Source organism: Zosterops lateralis, assembly GCF_965231275.1.
Source record: "Zosterops lateralis genome assembly, chromosome: 10".
Classification (NCBI taxonomy): Eukaryota; Metazoa; Chordata; class Aves; order Passeriformes; family Zosteropidae; genus Zosterops; species Zosterops lateralis.
This window is the reverse complement of record NC_139770.1, coordinates 13,905,003-13,922,884: the sequence shown is the minus strand read 5'-3', so window position 1 is coordinate 13,922,884 and position 17,882 is coordinate 13,905,003. Positions and strand designations below refer to the sequence as shown.

Sequence of the window (17,882 nt, the reverse complement as noted above, 5' to 3'; positions counted from 1 at the left end):
CACTGCATTTATTTTTTAAACACATTAAACCAAAACATATATTGTTGAGAACATATGTAGAGCTATAGAAAGGAAAAAGTAGAGGAGTGATTGGTTGATTTGTTTTCCAGAAAACTTAAGCAGACACACTGAAAGCATCTGATCTCAAACTGACAATGCTCACACACAAGAAAACCAACATCTAAAGTTTATTTTCAAATTAAAAACTGAAAGAATAAGCTAACTATCAAAGAGTTCATGAAAGTCAGAACAGGAAAGTTAGTTCAGAGTATTCACTACATGATCCGTCTGGTGAACTGAAATAAAAAGATATTGGCAAATATGGCACACGAGAATATTCAGATCAGCATCCAAAACAGCTGAGCACTCTGAAGTCTGTTCATGTAATTATATGCAAGATACCAAGTACGGTAAGATACAGCTTTATTATCAAGCTATTAACAGAAGGTATTAAGAGAATTCTCTTGATTAGAAGTAGTAGCAGAAAATAGTCTTTTTAAAAAGAAACTTAGGTTCTATGGGATTTTTTTATTTTTAGTTTAAGGTTTTTCAGACTAAAACTTTCTTTCTGAAATGTTTGTGACTTTTGGATTTGCAGCAGATGAAGACATTACCATTTGGGTACTTTGGTACTTCTATGTTTTTGTCTGAAAAAGAGTTAAACTGTTAGAAAGATTATGATTATGTTAAACATGCCCAGTTCTGGGCACTTACCAAATCATAAAATAGCTGCAGCAGGGAGAATAAGGAGGGCCTGGATCAAGAAAAACAGCTTAAAGTGACAATGTGGTCACTGAGGGGGCCTGGCAGACCTACCAGTGATCTGAGCTTTACTCCTTCCTAGGACTGCTCCATCCATTTTAGCTACAGCAGTGTCAGCACACCTTGACCCTAAAAGCACTGAGAAACCCCCCTAAGGAAACAAAGAGCCTTTCTGGGATGCTTTCAGCTGGGCATGAAAAAACCTGTCCCTGGCAAAAACCTGAACCTTAGAAGACTGAAGAGAAAGCTAGAGCAGTATTTCATCAGAGGAAGTGGACAGAGGAGAAGTATCTTCCTGTGGTAGAATGATACTGCATGTAATAATAACTAATTAATAAAAAAAAATAAAGCAACACCTTTGGGGCTCTGAGCATATGGAATGTTTCCGAAGAAGGGGAGTCTTTTTCCCTTTGTAAGGTCTAAAATGAAGGAGAATCATCACATCAGTTTTCTGACACAATTTCTTTCTCTTTTTCCGACTACTTTTAGGTTTCCAGAGTTACATCAGGGAAATAGCAGCCTTTCATCAAAAGCTGATATGCCTTTACAGACAACATGCATCTCCAAGCAAAGCTCTTCATACACATGTCAAAGCTGTTTCCACCAGCCCCTTCTTATCTGCTGCAGTACAAAAACAAGCACGAACCAAACCCTCCTACAGCCCAGACTGAGAAGAAGAGGAAGCAATTTTCTGAGCCAGTCAGATTAGTTTAATGAGCACATGGAAAGCACAGGTTTTGCAGGAACTGATGCTGAAGGGGTTTGAATACAACAGGACTGGACGGGGATGTTCTGAAGAATCAGTACAAACAGAGGAGATCATGCCTTGTTATGAGGGAATAAAAAAATTAATACTTGCCAACTTTTCTTGTTCAATTCAGCAAAAATATTTTTCAATGCTATAGTGTCTGGAAATAGGTCTGGTTTAGGTGTTATTTGTCTCTGTGTTGAAACTAGTGTAAATATCAGTAGAAATATGGATTTACAGATTCATAATTTTACAGTACAAATAAGTTCTCTCATTACTTCCATATTAACACAAGTAACATTTACCTGATACAGTTCTAATCTACCTAGAAAAATGAATGACTAATTCATGGTCTCTGAGAAGATTCATACCGTATCTTAAATCCCCTAGGCTTTTTATATCACAATGCCCATCATTAGATTCAATATATATCTAATTAATAAAAAATTGCAAAATATTCCAACTTAGTCTGCTGGAAGTTTCACGCTGTATAAAAATGTGCATGACAGAGATGATCCAAATGCATTGGTAAGTTTTAAGTCATACACAGCAGAACAGTCGAGCCCTCTTTCATCTGCTGAGGTTGTGCCAAGGCGAATGGTTTTTTAACCTCAACAGAAATTTTCAGGGAATTTAACTAGAAACTACCATGCAGTCAGTGCATCAGTGCACTGGCCTTGAAAAAAAACTCTGTTCTCAACAATTTAAAGAAATACACCTGAAGGGTTTTATCACACAAAAATTGGCCAGTACTTTGAACAGAAGTGAAATATAATATCCAAGATCAATCAGGTAAAGCAGTCCATGAGTACAGCAGGACACAAAGGAATGTGTGTATTTGCAAGCAAGCTGTTCCAGATACACCTTACCATTTCCCTGGCATTCCTGCAGAGAGCCATATCAGGATCCAGCTTATCACGCATGAAATAGTTCTTTTCCTTCATCTCAGATCTGAGAGTTTGTCCTTTAATTAAGTATATATTAGCCATGTAAGGGATATTCCATACTCCTCTGTTGAAAATAAGGGAAAAAAACAAAACAAAACAAAAATAGTTAAAAACTATGAAAACTAATTTGTTGCCTATTCAATTAAATCAGCATCTCTGTATTTGCTGACAAGACTAAGCAAGTTGCAACAAGGAGAAGAAGCTGAAAAGTTCCCAAGACATTTGGAAAACTACATCTGGACATCTCAAATGTAGGCGTGGGCAGTAATTCAATTTTTATGAAATACTGTTATAAAAATATAGCAAGGTCTAATTCTCTAGAGAGTTTTAACTACACATGTACTTCATGTTTCCATAGTTAAGGCAATCAGTCAAACTCTCTTATAATATTATTCTTCACTACCAGATGGAGAAAGTAACTCCAAAACAGATTTTTAAATGAGTTTAAAGACTTCACTGAGACTTCACACAGCTGGTCTGACCTCCTCACACAAATACCCACAGACCACAGCAGGCCATGAATTTATGTGAGTTGGTCCAATATCAACACAAAAGCATTGCTTCCAAAACTCTCCCTCTGCAGATTTCTCCCCCTCTCAGTGCCACGAGCACATCTTTTAGGACAGTAGGACTGAAAAGAAGCCAGTTCTATTCAAGCAGTCTGTTTCAGACCCTTTTCTTTTTCTGGGGCAAAGAAAAGACAGCACCATATGGAAAAATCAAGCCTAGAACAATTTGCATCCTGTTAATTTAGGGGACGGATGAACCCAAAAGTTTATCCTTGACGAAAGAGGAACTCCTTAAGAGATACTTGACATCATATACAGAATGAAACACACAGAAATTAGAGCTGTTCCACTGATTAAGCATTTGCCCTAAAGAGATGACAAAGTCATTTGATGAATACAACAACCATTCCTTTTGGCTGAGGTTCCAGGGATGTAGAGTTTTGGGTTTGCTGTTTGCTTATCCTGCCTTTTCTTGTCCTGTGCTCTGCTAGAGCAACCAGACACCATCAGACAGGTACCAGTAATGACTGTGTCCAGTCCTAACACCAGCTCATCACCTTAAATACTTGGCTTTTTTTTTTTCAAGCTGGGAATAAACAAGTGTATTTTCTATGAAATAGAAACCACAAAATAATATACCTAACCTCATCTCTCCAGGAATGACACCATATTCTTATATTTTCATGCAATATGTTGCTAATAACCACACTGGGTGCCCTGACTTCAACAATTAGTTTACAGTTACTTACACTCTGTTCCCTTGGACAATGTCCACATAATCTTCTGATCGAGCATAGTAACCATCTGGGCTCAAAGCACCCCAAAAATTGGACCAAAGCTTCCCATGGCGAGTCATGAGAGGAGCAATTATCTTTCTGTGAAGTGACATTTTGAATAAAAACATATGAAAATCTGAAGCACTTGAAATTCACATCAGGAACTGCTGTTTGACAGGAACAAAATGCTTTGTGAATTGCTGGCCCCCAAGCCCCTTATGAACTATGGCAATGAAATACCAAAAGTAAACAAAGAGGATTAACTCTGCAAAAACAAATGGGATCATATTTTCTCTGGACAGACCCCAGAGAATCCTTTCAATTTAGAGGAAATTCTACAAAATAAGAGATTTACTATACCTGTTCTGTTCTATCAGTATTCTTAAAGTTTTTGGGTTTGTCAGCACAACATCTGCATCTATGCTTAAGTAATATTCACATGTTTTATCTTGGCGACAAAGGTCCCTAAAAAGACAAAAAAGAATTATTAACATGTTAATAATAATGTCCACATGGATATATGTCCAGAAATTTCAAAAAAATCAAAAAAAACCAACCAAACAAAAGAATCCCCAAACCACAAGTAGAACTGAACTGATTCATTGCATCAACTGTCCTCTGCAGCACAGAATTGTAAAGAAAGGTGTCTTTAGATTACAGTAGTGTAATTAAATAAAAGATTAAAATACATGGATAAGATGCCTTATATTTTTCTTTTAATTAACTAAGTGGCCTCTAGCCTTTACCAAGTTCAGTAATACCTTCAGTACAGTGCCCTAAAATGGGGCAGGGGAAACATGCCATTAATTTATATGGCTGAGTATCAGTACAATCCCTTAATAGTGAAGTATGACCTTATTTAGTAAGCTCCTCTAGCAAGTAATTGCATGTGGCTGTAATGCTGTCTTTGGAAAAATATTCCACAGATGCAATCTGCTAATCTGAATGGTAATTGAAACCTTATGGAGAGTGTAAGACAAAAACTATAAAGAAATATATATTTAAAGACCTCTTCCTTGTCTTTTTGACCTACAAGAACAACAAAGTTGGTAAAGAGAAATATAAACAAATTGCAAAGGCAGTGAATTTTTACTGGAGAAAGTAACTGAATGTGTCCATACACTATTTCTATCAGTTGTGATTTTGATCTCAGAAGAATGAAGTGTTTGCACAAATTCCCATGCCTTCAAGAGAAAGACAAAGAAAACACATTCTATTGTAAAAATAAAAGATCCACAGACTGTTTGTATGTTTCTGGTAGGGTGGACTTGCTAGGTCAAAACTTGGTATAGTGAATTCAGCTTTCCTATGCCATCAGGATAGTAGGAGATTACAGGGAACCAAATATACTTTTAGAGAAGGTGGAACAATTTCCTCAAGTCAATATTACAACAGTAGCTTCCTATCATGCAGGTGGTATTATTGAATTTGTCAATTTTCCCTCTTTTAATTCCACCAAAACAGCTTGAAACACTATCTTATTTTCTTGCTTTAAAATATTTATAACCAGTGCTTTAGTTCAAATTCCACTTGATTTGATTGATTGTGACTGTTTTCTGCAAAGGCAAAGATCTCTGTCACTTCAAAAGATCTCATAAAGGGTGGATGTGACAGGTTACATACAAGTCAAGGTAATGCTGCTATGGCTTCCTGCCTGCTCTTCTTCCATCCCTCTCCAAACCTAGCACTAAATCTTCCATCAGAATTACTACTCATCAACACCGTTTGGGTCTTTCTGTTCCAACTTTCTTCTGCTCAAAGGACTCACGAGGTATGACTTTGTTATAATCACAATAGAAGACAGAGCTTTTTTTATTCCATGACTTTAAGCACTGCTTCCTCTTTGAGCTTGGTCACTAAAGATCTAGCAATAATTTCAGAAAAATTTCTGAAGTACCCATATGTCAGAAATGGCTTTCCCACTGATGCTAAAATGACTATATTTGAACACACACCCAATTTACATCTCTGGTCAGTCTCTGGATTTGCTTTAACCGACATCTTATATAGACATTTTTATGACAGAAATTCCTTAATCAGCACTTTCTCACATAATTGCTCCAGCTGAAACCAGCAGGTTTTATTTTGGCCATAACATGGTCCTGCAATTCATTATTTATAGTATTTTCCATTGCTAATCCATTCTCTTCAAAGCTTTACAACCACTGAACACAAGTCACATGTAGCTTTATATTTGCTTAAATACAATTATTAATAGTAACCTGACTTGTATTCTGCACTTGGCATTAGATGTTAAATTCCTCCAAAAAACAGCTCCTTTATCCTTATTCTAAGTGAGGAAAATAGACCTGAGACCAGACTTGATCTCAGTCCAAGGTTCTAGCGATAACACTTGCCAGCACTGCCCCAAAAGCAGGTAAACCCTCTGCTGCTAACAAAAACATTAATAGAACTAATGTTTTTATTTATAAAAATGTGATAAAGTGGAACAAATTTATATTTAGTTGGAAGCAAATATACCTGTAAAACTAATTACATAATGGCAAAATGCATTGTCCTTTAACTTCTACCCTTTTTTCTGTCCCCTATCCCTTTTAAATCCAGAACCAGAAAATTCTTTTCCAACCGGTCCCATGTGCTTAGTGTTAGAAACCCTCCTGTGCCTCATTCACATAATAATCCAAACCACAAAATACTAAATTGAACATTTTGGTCTAAGTCACACTCAGTCATTCAGTACCCTGTTGAGAGCTCTCTGAAAGCATTCCTGTCCTGAACAGTCAGGAAATTTCAAGGTCACTAATCTGACTTATATTTTCCCCCTATTTCTTTCTCTACAGTGTTGAAGACTGGATCACCACATGGCAGAACTTATCCTTCACATTTGACATGATGACTTGTATCTGAAAATGCTGGAAGGATTATGCAGCAAGCATTAAGTTTTGCCATTTGGTGATCCTTTGCACTTTAAGGTCACTAACAAAAATCTCCCCAAAACACTACAGATTTGAGATGGAGAGAAAGAAAGTGATAAAAGTTTCAGTCAAAATTAATAAAGCAAGCACACTCTCAAGAAATTAATGCATCTTCTCTTTAGGCTTTCAGTGTTGCCCAGTAGCTTTGCCCAAGGAAATAAATGTAATCCTTTATATTCTTACACTGTATGCTAATCTCTCCAGATACAGAAATCCCAGATTATGTGTGAAACTATTTGTATGCATATGCAGGTTATTCCAAGGAACATGTGCAAAGTACTTTAGGCAAAGCTCGTGTGTAAAATGCTTCCTTATCTAAATTCAATGGCTAAAACCTTCAATCTACTTCCTTTACACTCCACCTGCTCTAAACTAAGACCAAATGTTGAAAAGAAAGCTGTGTTCTTGGACTTAACAGAGTAATTGTAGTGTAGAGATTAACAACAATTTAGAAGAAAGCCAAGATTTTTTGGTTGGCTGTGTGAAGCTCAGCAGATCAGTTTAAAGTATTTTGCAATCAGAGTGATGTTTGACTGCATTCACAAACCACAAGTCCATCTGGAACAGTGACCTCATGCGAAAATGGGAACATGTCACAGCTCTTCCCTTCATCACACTTTCCACTGAGACATTCCAAGGGTCTACTTGGTTATAACAGAGACATTTTTTCTACTCAATTCATCTACCATTGAACCATCTTTTTTTTTTTAGACATAGTTTGAACTTGCAATCATTCAAGTTATCATTTTTAGACCTCTCAGTTTGGAAATACAATTGCAAATGCAGACTGCAAGCCAGAGGCAGAGCACTTAAACCACCTGACAGATCTCTGAAAGAAAAGGTGCTCCAGACACAAGTCTGCAACCAAAAGCCTGCCTGACACCCCCTGCCATTTTGCATCTCTCCAGACAGCCACAACAGCATAAACACATTGACATCAACATCATAAAGACAAATCCAGAAAACAAAAAGCACTAAAGTTCAGGTTTGCATCTCAGGCTAAAGAATTGTTAGTACAGCTATCACACCCGGAAACTGCTAAAATCAGCTATTGGTAGAAACGTGTTTTTCAGCAACACTCGAACTTCAGTGTTCCTCCTTCATCTGAGACTGAACCCCAAAGTTATTTAAGTGTCCAGAAAATCCAAGTCTCTAACAGAAAACACTTGACATCTGGGAGACAAAGATGTAATCCCTGCCCTTCCTCCCCCCACAGCCAAGATCCTTGCCCTTCTCCAGGGCTGTGTCCCACTCCCTCCTGTGTCCATGCCACTGTTTATCAATACCAAATGGGAACTCTGAGACAATGACTTCATATCCTCCTTCAGGAAACACACAGGAGACCCTAAACACAGCTCAAAACTTGTCAGTGCTCTCAATGAACTCTGACTCAGATCTCTCTATTTTTCCTAAAACTTTTGAAAGCTTTCAATGTAAACTTTCACTAAAATGTGCACATTCCCACTTAAAAGCTGAGATAAATGACATTTTTACAAAGTTTTGGAAAATTCCTACCCTGTTCTGTTACTAATATTTTTGAGGGAGGAACAAAAAAGAACCAACTCCCCCAAAAGAGAAACCCTGAAGGTTGTAAGTACCAGGAGAAAAAATACTATGGAAAATAGACTTTTTATAAATAAAACCTCAGAAGTGAATATTTCCCAACTTTCTGTTATTACTTGAACATATTTAATTGCTTTTTATGCTTTCTGTCATAACAAATTCTGTAACAGCTGGCTGAAATCTCATCTGCAACCAAGGCAAAAGCAAAGAGGATTTTTCCTTAAAGAAAAAAAGAACTAACTGTAAGAACTCATACTTTATTTAAAAAGGCTAGAAAAATTAAAGACATGGAAATGCCACTCAAGTGTTTTGAGTGATGAAAATGCAGAGAAAATATTCAGACAACAAGCATCTAAACCTTTCTTCTCTTTACTGTACTTAGTTTTCCCTGCCTTTTATCTCAATTCAGCCCACAAGAAGAAAAGCTGTGCACTCCTGTTTCCCAGTATTGTTAAATTCTAAAAGGTTTTGCAGATTGCACAATTTTGGATCCTTTCCCACACCTCTCCAACTTTCACAAGCACAAGTGAGGGCTTTCCATATCAGGAAGAAGCAAGAAATTAAATGACTCAATTATTCCTTATTATGTGAATGAGAAAAATTGACCAAAGTTTGCTGCTTGGCTCTGGGTGAAACTGAATAAAGGTTATTTTCTGACATTTATACTGACATGAAAGTGTCATTTACTGAGAATATCATTATGATTTATCACCACTTTTTACTGAGCCAAAAGCCAAGAAGAAGAGAGGTGAGGAGAAAACTGATCAAACTGCATTATATACTCCAAAGTATTCTGCTGAAAACAAACTAGACTTTCAATGCTTAAGTGCTCCTTCTTTGTATTAACTGAACCTTGTTAGGCTTCTTCAGCTAAACAGACTGTGTGAAATGTGCAAGTGAGAAGATCAAATTAATTCTAAATCTACTTTAAACTAACAGAGAGATATGAAGAGCAGATTTGAAAAAGAAGGCAAGTATTTGAAGCAGATAGTTTTGCTCTGTCAATAACGCAGATAGAGGTGGGAGAAGATGAATCAGAAGACTGAATATCAATTTCTAAATCAGAACAATAAACAAGTTTGAAGAATCACTCTTTTCAAGTTATTCCCATTGCAGTATTAGTGAGAAATAAAAGAGGTTATGATGATCAAAGCCAGATGAAAGGCTGAAAGCAAATAATTTTTTATAGTAACTGCTTTCACCTTGAGTATCTCAGACTTCCAAGCTAGACTTTTTAAAGAAATGTAAAATGTGTTTGTTCCAGTGAAGTCAGTGATGTTCACAAGGGCAGCCAAGCACACCAGGTGTGCTAAGCAAGCAGCAGATTAACTGAATCTGCTTCAGACAAATTGAAAGGAGCCATGGAATTACATCTACATTGTTCACTTGGAAAATCCTACTCTAAGGTTCATACTTTTTGGATGATTCAGTATTTTGCCATGGTCTCATTCCACACACATTGGACTTCAAGTTTTCTCTATGTATCTCTTGGGACAGAATCTTTATCAAAGAGGCCTTTCAAAACTGGAACAAAAAGTCAAATTACATCCATACCATGAATAACATATCACACATATGATTATCCACCTGCCTATCAAACAGGATTTGAAATGACTTTGTGCAAATATACGTGTAAATTATTATTTTTTTTTATCCACAGATCAAGCAGGAACCTTATATCAAAAGCTCTGTCACATCATAAATCAGTAGGCTCTACCAAAAGATGACAGGTTTCAAGGTCTTTGGGTGAGATTTAGTATTACTATAGATACTGATTACACTGAAGATTCTGTCTATGTAACAACAAAGAGGAAAAGGCAACTCCAGAAACTCCACCTCAGTTACACATAACACACACTAAAAACAGTTTGTCAACATGGTACATCTGCTTTAGTGAGTATTAGAAATAAAGAAAGAATGATTTATAAGAATGTGAATGCTTAGACTAACACTGGACATCTGCAGCATTTCCTAGAAAGGCGAGGGGAGAACTTGGGACCTCAGCCAGAGATCAGTTTTCCAGTGGCTTCAGCACAACAAAACCCTATTCAAGCAAATTTCCAAGAGCACCACAGAGACCCAAGACCTTCATTCTTTTAGCTGAGGCCATGACGGCCTATGCTCAACCTCTGAACAGAAAATGGCCTTTTGAAATTAACTTCTCTGCTCTGACAGTCAGGGAAGATTTGGTAGAAGAATGAGTCAAAGAATTATCATGGAATGAATCCTGCTCCAGGGTCACAGGAAGGTGGGTCCTGATCTTGGTGGGACCCTGGGCTGAGAAACTCAATCGTGTGACTGAAGCACTGAGAGAGCCACAAGCCACCCTGCAGGAGCCAGCACTGCAGCCACTCAAAAGACCCTGTGACAGGCAGGTCTGACACGGGACACACTCCAGGGTTCAACTTTAGGCATGGAATGCCATGTTTAAAAGCTAAAGTTTTGGGTATTCCAGTAAGGACAAAAGAAAAAAGTAAGACCAAACATAAGACAAAGTCAGTTGCCTTTGTGAGAAACTTTGGCTAGAGCACTTCTAAAGGATATTCCTGCCTCTTTGAACCACAGCAAGAAATATAATTCAGTCACCTGTATATAATATAATTCTGTCATCCTGGTCAAGCTTTAACTTCATGTTTACTTAAATATAATGTCACTTCAGAAAAAGAGTTGGCACTAGGACAACAAAAGTGTAATTGTTAAAAGCATATCCAATGCAAAAATGAAAAAAAAAAAAAACTGCAGTAAGGTAGCTGGAAAATAAAATAAACACCTGCATTGTCTACACCACCATCACAAGACAAGATGACAGACTATTGAAGTTGCCCAAACCAGAGAGATTTTTTCACAGTGATTAACAGTTTTTTATATATTCGACAGAAACCATAAAACACTCAACAACTCATATCTTATGTCTAGATCTTCTCTACCACAAAAGCTGCCATTTTCACAGTTGAAGATGTAAACATTAAAGATGCAAAATAACACACGTGCAAGATGAAAAAATGTGAGTGTATATGAACCTACATTCCCATGTTCCGGGCCTCTGCTTGACTCAGGTTTTCTTCAGGTCCAACAATTTTAATATTTCTGATAATGCTCTTGGCTTTTTCCCAGAATTTCTTGATGTGCTTTTCATGGTAAACCTCCTGTAATCATGTAAACATTTTTTTTATAGCAAATGTAAGGCACAAATTACTATGAATCATAAACATAGTGTCCAAGAACACACTGTATTCTGTCCTAAAGAAACAGATGCCGAACGATGTTTGAAGACATTCCAGTGTATCTGTCATTAAAATGAGCCTCCTCTGTACAAAACTTCAGGAAAATAATCTAACACGTCAGCGATATTAATCAAAGCTTTACAACATAGCAAGATTCACAAACTGTCTATGCAGTATTTTTCAGGATATTTATGTTACAGTCTTTAAATCCCATCCTACAACCTCAGTGGCATGCAGGAGTTTTTAATGCCCCTCCAGAATCGCTTTAGAGAGAGAGCTGCATCTGTACCAAATTGTACAGGCACAGCCACTGTTTCTTTAAAATGCAGTCCCACGGATTGTTGCTTTAATTTCTATTTACACTCCTCCTCACCTTTCTATTTATGTCTATTTAAGAGCTCTCAGCTGCATGCAGTACTTCCAAACCAGTGTCACCATTGTAGCTTTTGCCTATTATGGTTGACATTAGAATAACTGAAATATTGGGTAGGGGTTCTCCCCTTCTATAATAAAAAGCTGTTCAGTTTTTAAAGTCCATTTCAAATACCATAAAACTTTTGGCTGAAGCTACAAAACCTACATAGCCCACAATTCCCATGTGCACATCACATTTATACCTTCAAAATCCCCTTACAAAAACACAAATAATACTTCAGAGATAAGCTCTACATCTATTGCTGATCCCCTTTTTGTTATCATATCAACAACAATGCATGCACACTGAAAAGGGGGACAATTGCATTTTACTCCCATTTCTCTTCCAGCCTCATTTTTTTTCCAAAATAATTGCACACATTTGACACCTCAATCACTAAAATCATAGAATCACTGAATGATTTGGGTTGGAGGGACTTTAAAGATCAATTCCTCCCACCCCTGCCTCCCCTGCCATGGGCAGGGACAGCTTCCATTAGACCAGGCTGTCCAAAACAGCAATATTGACTAAAGTCACTGGGGAAGTATCACCAATGCCAGATCATTAGGAAAATAGCAGAGAGTATTCAAAAGCAACTCATCTGCAGTGCCAGTTAAAATACACCTGAACACACCAACCTTTGCATAGGACACAGCAGGGGTGCCAACAGAAACAAAAATGCACTGGGGTATCAGCAAGAGGAAAAAACCATCCCATGCCAACTACCAGGTGACAGCTGTTAATAACATGGTCTCACTGCTGGTCAGCAGCTGGCCCAGATGGTCACTGCAGGCCCTTCCAACTGGAACTGTTCTGTTCTTGTTTTATGTCAGTCAGTACTTCCTCCAGAAGCACACACTTCAAAATACATTTTTTTCATTAGTAAAAGAATCTAAGCAGTTTCTTCAAACAGACTTCAGTAAGTCCTGACACAATTTAATTTTTCCAGCTCTGCATACTAAATTCTGAAGGATTATCTCTCCCTATGCACTATAACTGTGTTCTTATATCAAATCCTTACACTGCACAGTTTATTCATCACATAATTTCCAAAACTGAAGCTTTGTACAATGATAAAGTCATACTTACATTATTATGAATGAAGATACTGAGTGCCTCCCGTGGGTAGTCCAGAGTCAACAGTCTGTCTAAAAATTTAGGTAGGAAAGGAGTGGGTTGTTCAATGAAAACACCAATTTTTACTCTTGGATATTCCTAAAAAAAATGATATTTTGACACAACCAATAAGACTTGCCTCTTTTCTAAGATTAGTTATAGTAAAGAGCAACTAATGTCATGTAGTAAACTTAGCCCACACAGCTTTCAAACAATCAAAACCAGTGTGCTCAAAACTGCTATGCAGCCCATTCATTTTCACTGGCTTCACAAAATAAGTAAAGATAACAGATTTAATATTGATATGAAACTCTTTGAATTTAATAACACACATCAGAAGTATAAAATAACCTGAGATGGTTTTTAAAATTCTTACTTTAAAAAAACCCCATCAAAACAGCAAAAGAATCATTTACAGAAATACACCTAGAACAGAATGGTAATTCCTTTTTTTTTCTCTTAAACAAAGTACAGACACAGACTACATTTACAAGAAAATACAGGGGAGAGTAGTTTTTTAAAAATAGTTAAAGAATGAATACTACAAAATGTTTTACTCAGCTTACTTAAGGCCAAAGACTGCAATACCCTTCTATAAATGTATATGCACTATTTCTGTCCATTCCTTTTAACTGGGCTCTGCATTCCTTCCCTACTCACTGATTTTGGAAAGATCTTCAATAAACTAACAGAGCTTCTCTCCTTACATCCAAAAATACTGAACTTTCATGGACCTTATTTTAAAGTCCTTATTTTAAAGGTATTTGGCTGTTTTGTATGTGCTTGATAGAGATCATGACCACTAAAAGAAACACAGACAGCACTTTTTTGTAGTCCTGAAGTGTATTATTGCACTATGCAAGACAAAAAAATTCAACCTTCAAAAGCCTCGACTCCTACACAAAGAAATACACTGACTAAAAATTATTTCCATCTCTAAACCAGACAATTACTATAAAAACCTAATCCATTACAAGGCTCAGAGAGAAACCTTATATGTGCATTTAAGGCTGCCAGCTAGCTTTTCAAGCAGGCCAACACCCACTTGAGAAGTGTCTGGATAAAGCATCAACACATGCTGAGGTTTCACTGAGTGTCACCGTCTACATCGGAACCCAGAAACATCCTGGCCAGTGCCCCAGCCCAGACACATCCCTGACAACCTTCTACTCACAGCTGCAAGCCTCACAAGTGTAGGGGTGAAAGCACAGCCACACAGAGACCCCAATAACTCCAGAACAACTGGAGGAGTGCACTGAATGTGTCTTCAACAAAACACCTGTGCCCCTCTCTGTGGGTCTGTCACAGGAACTGGTCCCACTGATGGCCAGGGACAAGGAAAGCTGCCTGTCGAAGCTGAGCACACCTGTGTGCCATCACTGCTGCAGTAATTGTACTTGGTACATTCTTCTCATTCAGAGTCATCCTCTCCTTATTCTCCAGGGGAAAGAGAAGGAGATTCAGGATGGATGTGCAAAGGCCATGGGGACAATGAGGAGTTACTGACATGGCTTCATTAGACTGAAACATGAAACACTTGGTTCTACACTGGAATCGCAGTGTGACCTAAGCAGAATGGTGTTTAAAAAATTAGGAGCAAAAATTCCTGCAAACTTCATCTCCTCAAAGCACAGACTTCCTCAATTTAGACCTTCATTTACCACAAAGAGTTGTCACTGCATAATCTGAACCTAGGTCACGGTGAGCATTTTGAGTAAATGAAATCAGAAGTTGCCTCTCAGCAAAAGCACTTTGGGAATACCCAGTCTGCACCCAGATGTTACATTTTCTCTGACAGATTTTCTCATTTTCAGTGAGGTCATGTGTTTGACTTTTAAAGTTTACTTTTTAATAGATTTGATTTTTAAAGTTTACTTTTTAATAAGCAGTTGAGTGTAAGACAATTTCTGGAAGAAACACAGGACAATGTCTTAGTACAATTGCACAGAGCAAAGTCCAGGATCTCTTGCCACAAGAGTTGCCAGTGAAATGAGAAGAGGAGCAAGGTCCTTCTTTTCAGCCACATTGGAAAGACTCCACACCAGTAAGAAGCTTTGAATTTAAAAGCATTTCTGGGGAGGTTAAATTGGGCAGCAAATTTAATTTAGGTTTTAGAAAGAAAACCAAAACAAAACCAAAAACTCATAAGAAAGTAGAAAAAATTTGCACTTATTGAGTCCAGGTGTCCTCTTCAACTTATTTTCCACTATGTTGCTTCTACCTGAACAGGGGGCTAATTTGGGGGTTGCACAGGCTGCTGACACTACCAGAAGAGCAGTTAGTGAGTTTTCCCACACCTCAGCCATGACTGTAGCCCAGGAGATCCTGTTTCTGTTCAAAGGACAAGGACTGAGCAAAAGACGGTGCATAGGTTCCTCTGAGCTTCTTTGTCAGCAACGCCCAAAAACCAAGCAAAATCCTCAGAAGATATGAATGTATAAATGCAGGCAGTTAAATAAAACAATATGGAGAAAATTATTTGAGGCACAGAACATGAACTGCTCTTTTCACTGAAAATTTCTTGTTAAGCAGCAACCAGACTGGCCTGAACAGAGAGCATGTTCAGAAAATTAAATACTGCTGGTCCTTAGAAATGCCTGAAGTAAACACTTCCACTGAGGCCAAGGAAAAGCCTTGTTATTTCTTCTGGCAGAGTGAGTGAGGTATGAAGTCCAAAGAATGAATTACAGTAAAGAAGACACATTCCAAGTAAATGTACATAAACTATAGGAAGCCATCCAGTAAATCGCTGCATACCCCTCACTGGCTTTACAATTTAACTGCTTCAAAACCATAGTTTAATTATCAACACCATTGGAAAAAAATCTTTGACATCTTTTCGTCAGGTAAACTTTATGATAGGAGTGCAAACACTGTCTAATTAAAACACCATTCAAATGTTTGTCTTAAAAGCAAAAATAAAATTTAAAAACATAGAAAGAATCTGAAAGTTATTAAAATTCCAGCAATGACTTTTTTAGTTTATATTCCAGTCCATTAGCTACTTACTGCCCAGAAAATCTTTCATTTTTTCCTTTCATTACAAAGATAACAAGCCACTATTTCTTTCATGCTATCCTCAACATGATCTTCTAAGACCTGTTCTCATTCAAATCTTCAATACAGAACAGAAACGAAACATCTGCTGGAAAGAGCCTGTTAGGAATAATCTGAATTTACTTCTTTGTCCAAGTCTTACAACTCCACATGGCAGAGCTTAGTATTTACTCTGCCTCAAATTTACTGTGTACAAGCTGAAATATTTATAGAGACATGAAAGACATCATGCTTGGAGTGGAAGAGCCAAAGCTGCCAAGTACTGGATACACACACATGCCATGTGTTTGTGTGTGTTTGTCCTACAAGAAATGTGAAAATTGTACTGAAATCCAGTCTCAACTACATCACATCTTTTTCTGCAGAAACACATTTGCTTATACAGTACAAATATGTGTATTGTCCTCTACAAGGCAAAGCAGTTTTGGATTGTTTAACCTCAGAAAATAGTAATTGTAAGCATGTTAGTTCAAACTGTTATAACTCTATTTGCGACAGAAGTTGTTCAAATGATGCGTATTGACTGGTTTGTAGGTCAAAAAATCTGAAATATCTCGAGTTTTTCTACCTCTTCAAAAATTCTAATTATTCTCTAAAACCTTGCACAGTTCAAATATTGCATATTCACCCTCACTGAACAGAGATGAAGATCTGGAGGGATTTTGGGTATGGCATCACCTTCAGTAATACTGTGCAAATCTATATTAAAGTACATGCATAAAAATATTCCTGAAAGTAGTAAACCGTAATATTGCACGAAGAAGCCACTTGGCCTCAGAAATCACCAAACCTTTCAAATGTACTCAAAAGGTTCCAGTGCAGAGTATTCTTACCTTTACTGCTGACAGATCTAGTAAGTCCAAATCACAAACACTGCAACCAGTTTCCCGTGTCCAAGCATTAGGAATATAGTTCCCCAAATAATTCAAGTGAATCTGGTACATAAATGAACAATTCAAATTAATGAAAGATGTGTGCAAAGGATGATCTGTACCTTTCAAACAATTCAGGTTTACTCATTTAATCACTAAAGGCAACTGACAAGATACAAACATAAAAACACAGCAGGTAAAAAAACTTAATCTTACTCTTTTTTGTTGACAAAACAGAGATTACACATGTACCATGAGTCTATAAAAATGAGTATTTCATCAAAATGACATGCACTCATGGTGAAAAATAAAGTATTACACATCAGGATGTAAAGATTATTTGGTATGCAATTCAAGAAGTGTATCTAACCAATGCAATATACTAGTCTGCAGATTGGAGAGATTAAGGACAAAGCAGAAGTATCTTATGAATAAAAAACTATTAACTACTGGGAGTTAATTCTGGGAATTATTTTTATGTTAATTTATTGACTAACTAATTTACTATCTAGAGAAATCTTTCTGCCTAATATATTATTGTCCTTTTGATTCTATCCTGGGTTTAAAGCAGAAGAATTTAACCACACTGACAACGTGATACATAGCAAGAGTTTCCTCTTTGTTTTTAAAACATCACTACAGGTAAAAGGAGTTTTTTCTTCATGTAGCATAACTCTTAGATTAGCATAAGAAGTTTCATCCTAAGCTGTTTGCCCAACTGTAAAATACAGAACCTTTCATTTTATTGGCAACACGTCAGCAAAGCCAGTGATGACAGAACTTGAAGATTTAATGAGGCAAAAGTGGAAGGAACTGGTCATACATTTCACCCCCACTAAGTAATTATAAGGCAAACAGATAAAGGCATCATTATATTCACTAATTCCAAAATCAAAATACACATGCACAAACAAAGCAGCAGCAGTTCCTGGGATAATAGTGAGTTTCAAACTTTAT

The 17,882-nt window shown here is 37.1% G+C and overlaps 1 protein-coding gene across 5 annotated transcripts in view; it reads right to left on the bottom strand.

Annotated features, from left to right (window-relative positions):
- Window positions 1-17,882, bottom strand: part of PLOD2 (procollagen-lysine,2-oxoglutarate 5-dioxygenase 2) — a gene marked incomplete at its 5' end in the record, with an annotated part of 64,535 nt that overhangs the window by 5,976 nt on the left and 40,677 nt on the right. For 3 of the 5 annotated variants that reach the window (XM_083868385.1, XM_083868388.1, XM_083868386.1), the window contains 7 exons: window positions 1,119-1,181; window positions 2,380-2,521; window positions 3,716-3,841; window positions 4,103-4,207; window positions 11,266-11,387; window positions 12,970-13,095; window positions 16,887-16,988. In XM_083868385.1, the coding sequence (XP_083724511.1) occupies window positions 1,119-1,181; window positions 2,380-2,521; window positions 3,716-3,841; window positions 4,103-4,207; window positions 11,266-11,387; window positions 12,970-13,095; window positions 16,887-16,988 (786 nt within the window). The remainder of the gene's footprint in view (window positions 1-1,118; window positions 1,182-2,379; window positions 2,522-3,715; window positions 3,842-4,102; window positions 4,208-11,265; window positions 11,388-12,969; window positions 13,096-16,886; window positions 16,989-17,882) is intronic. The other 2 variants (XM_083868387.1, XM_083868389.1) reach the window with 1 other exon arrangement.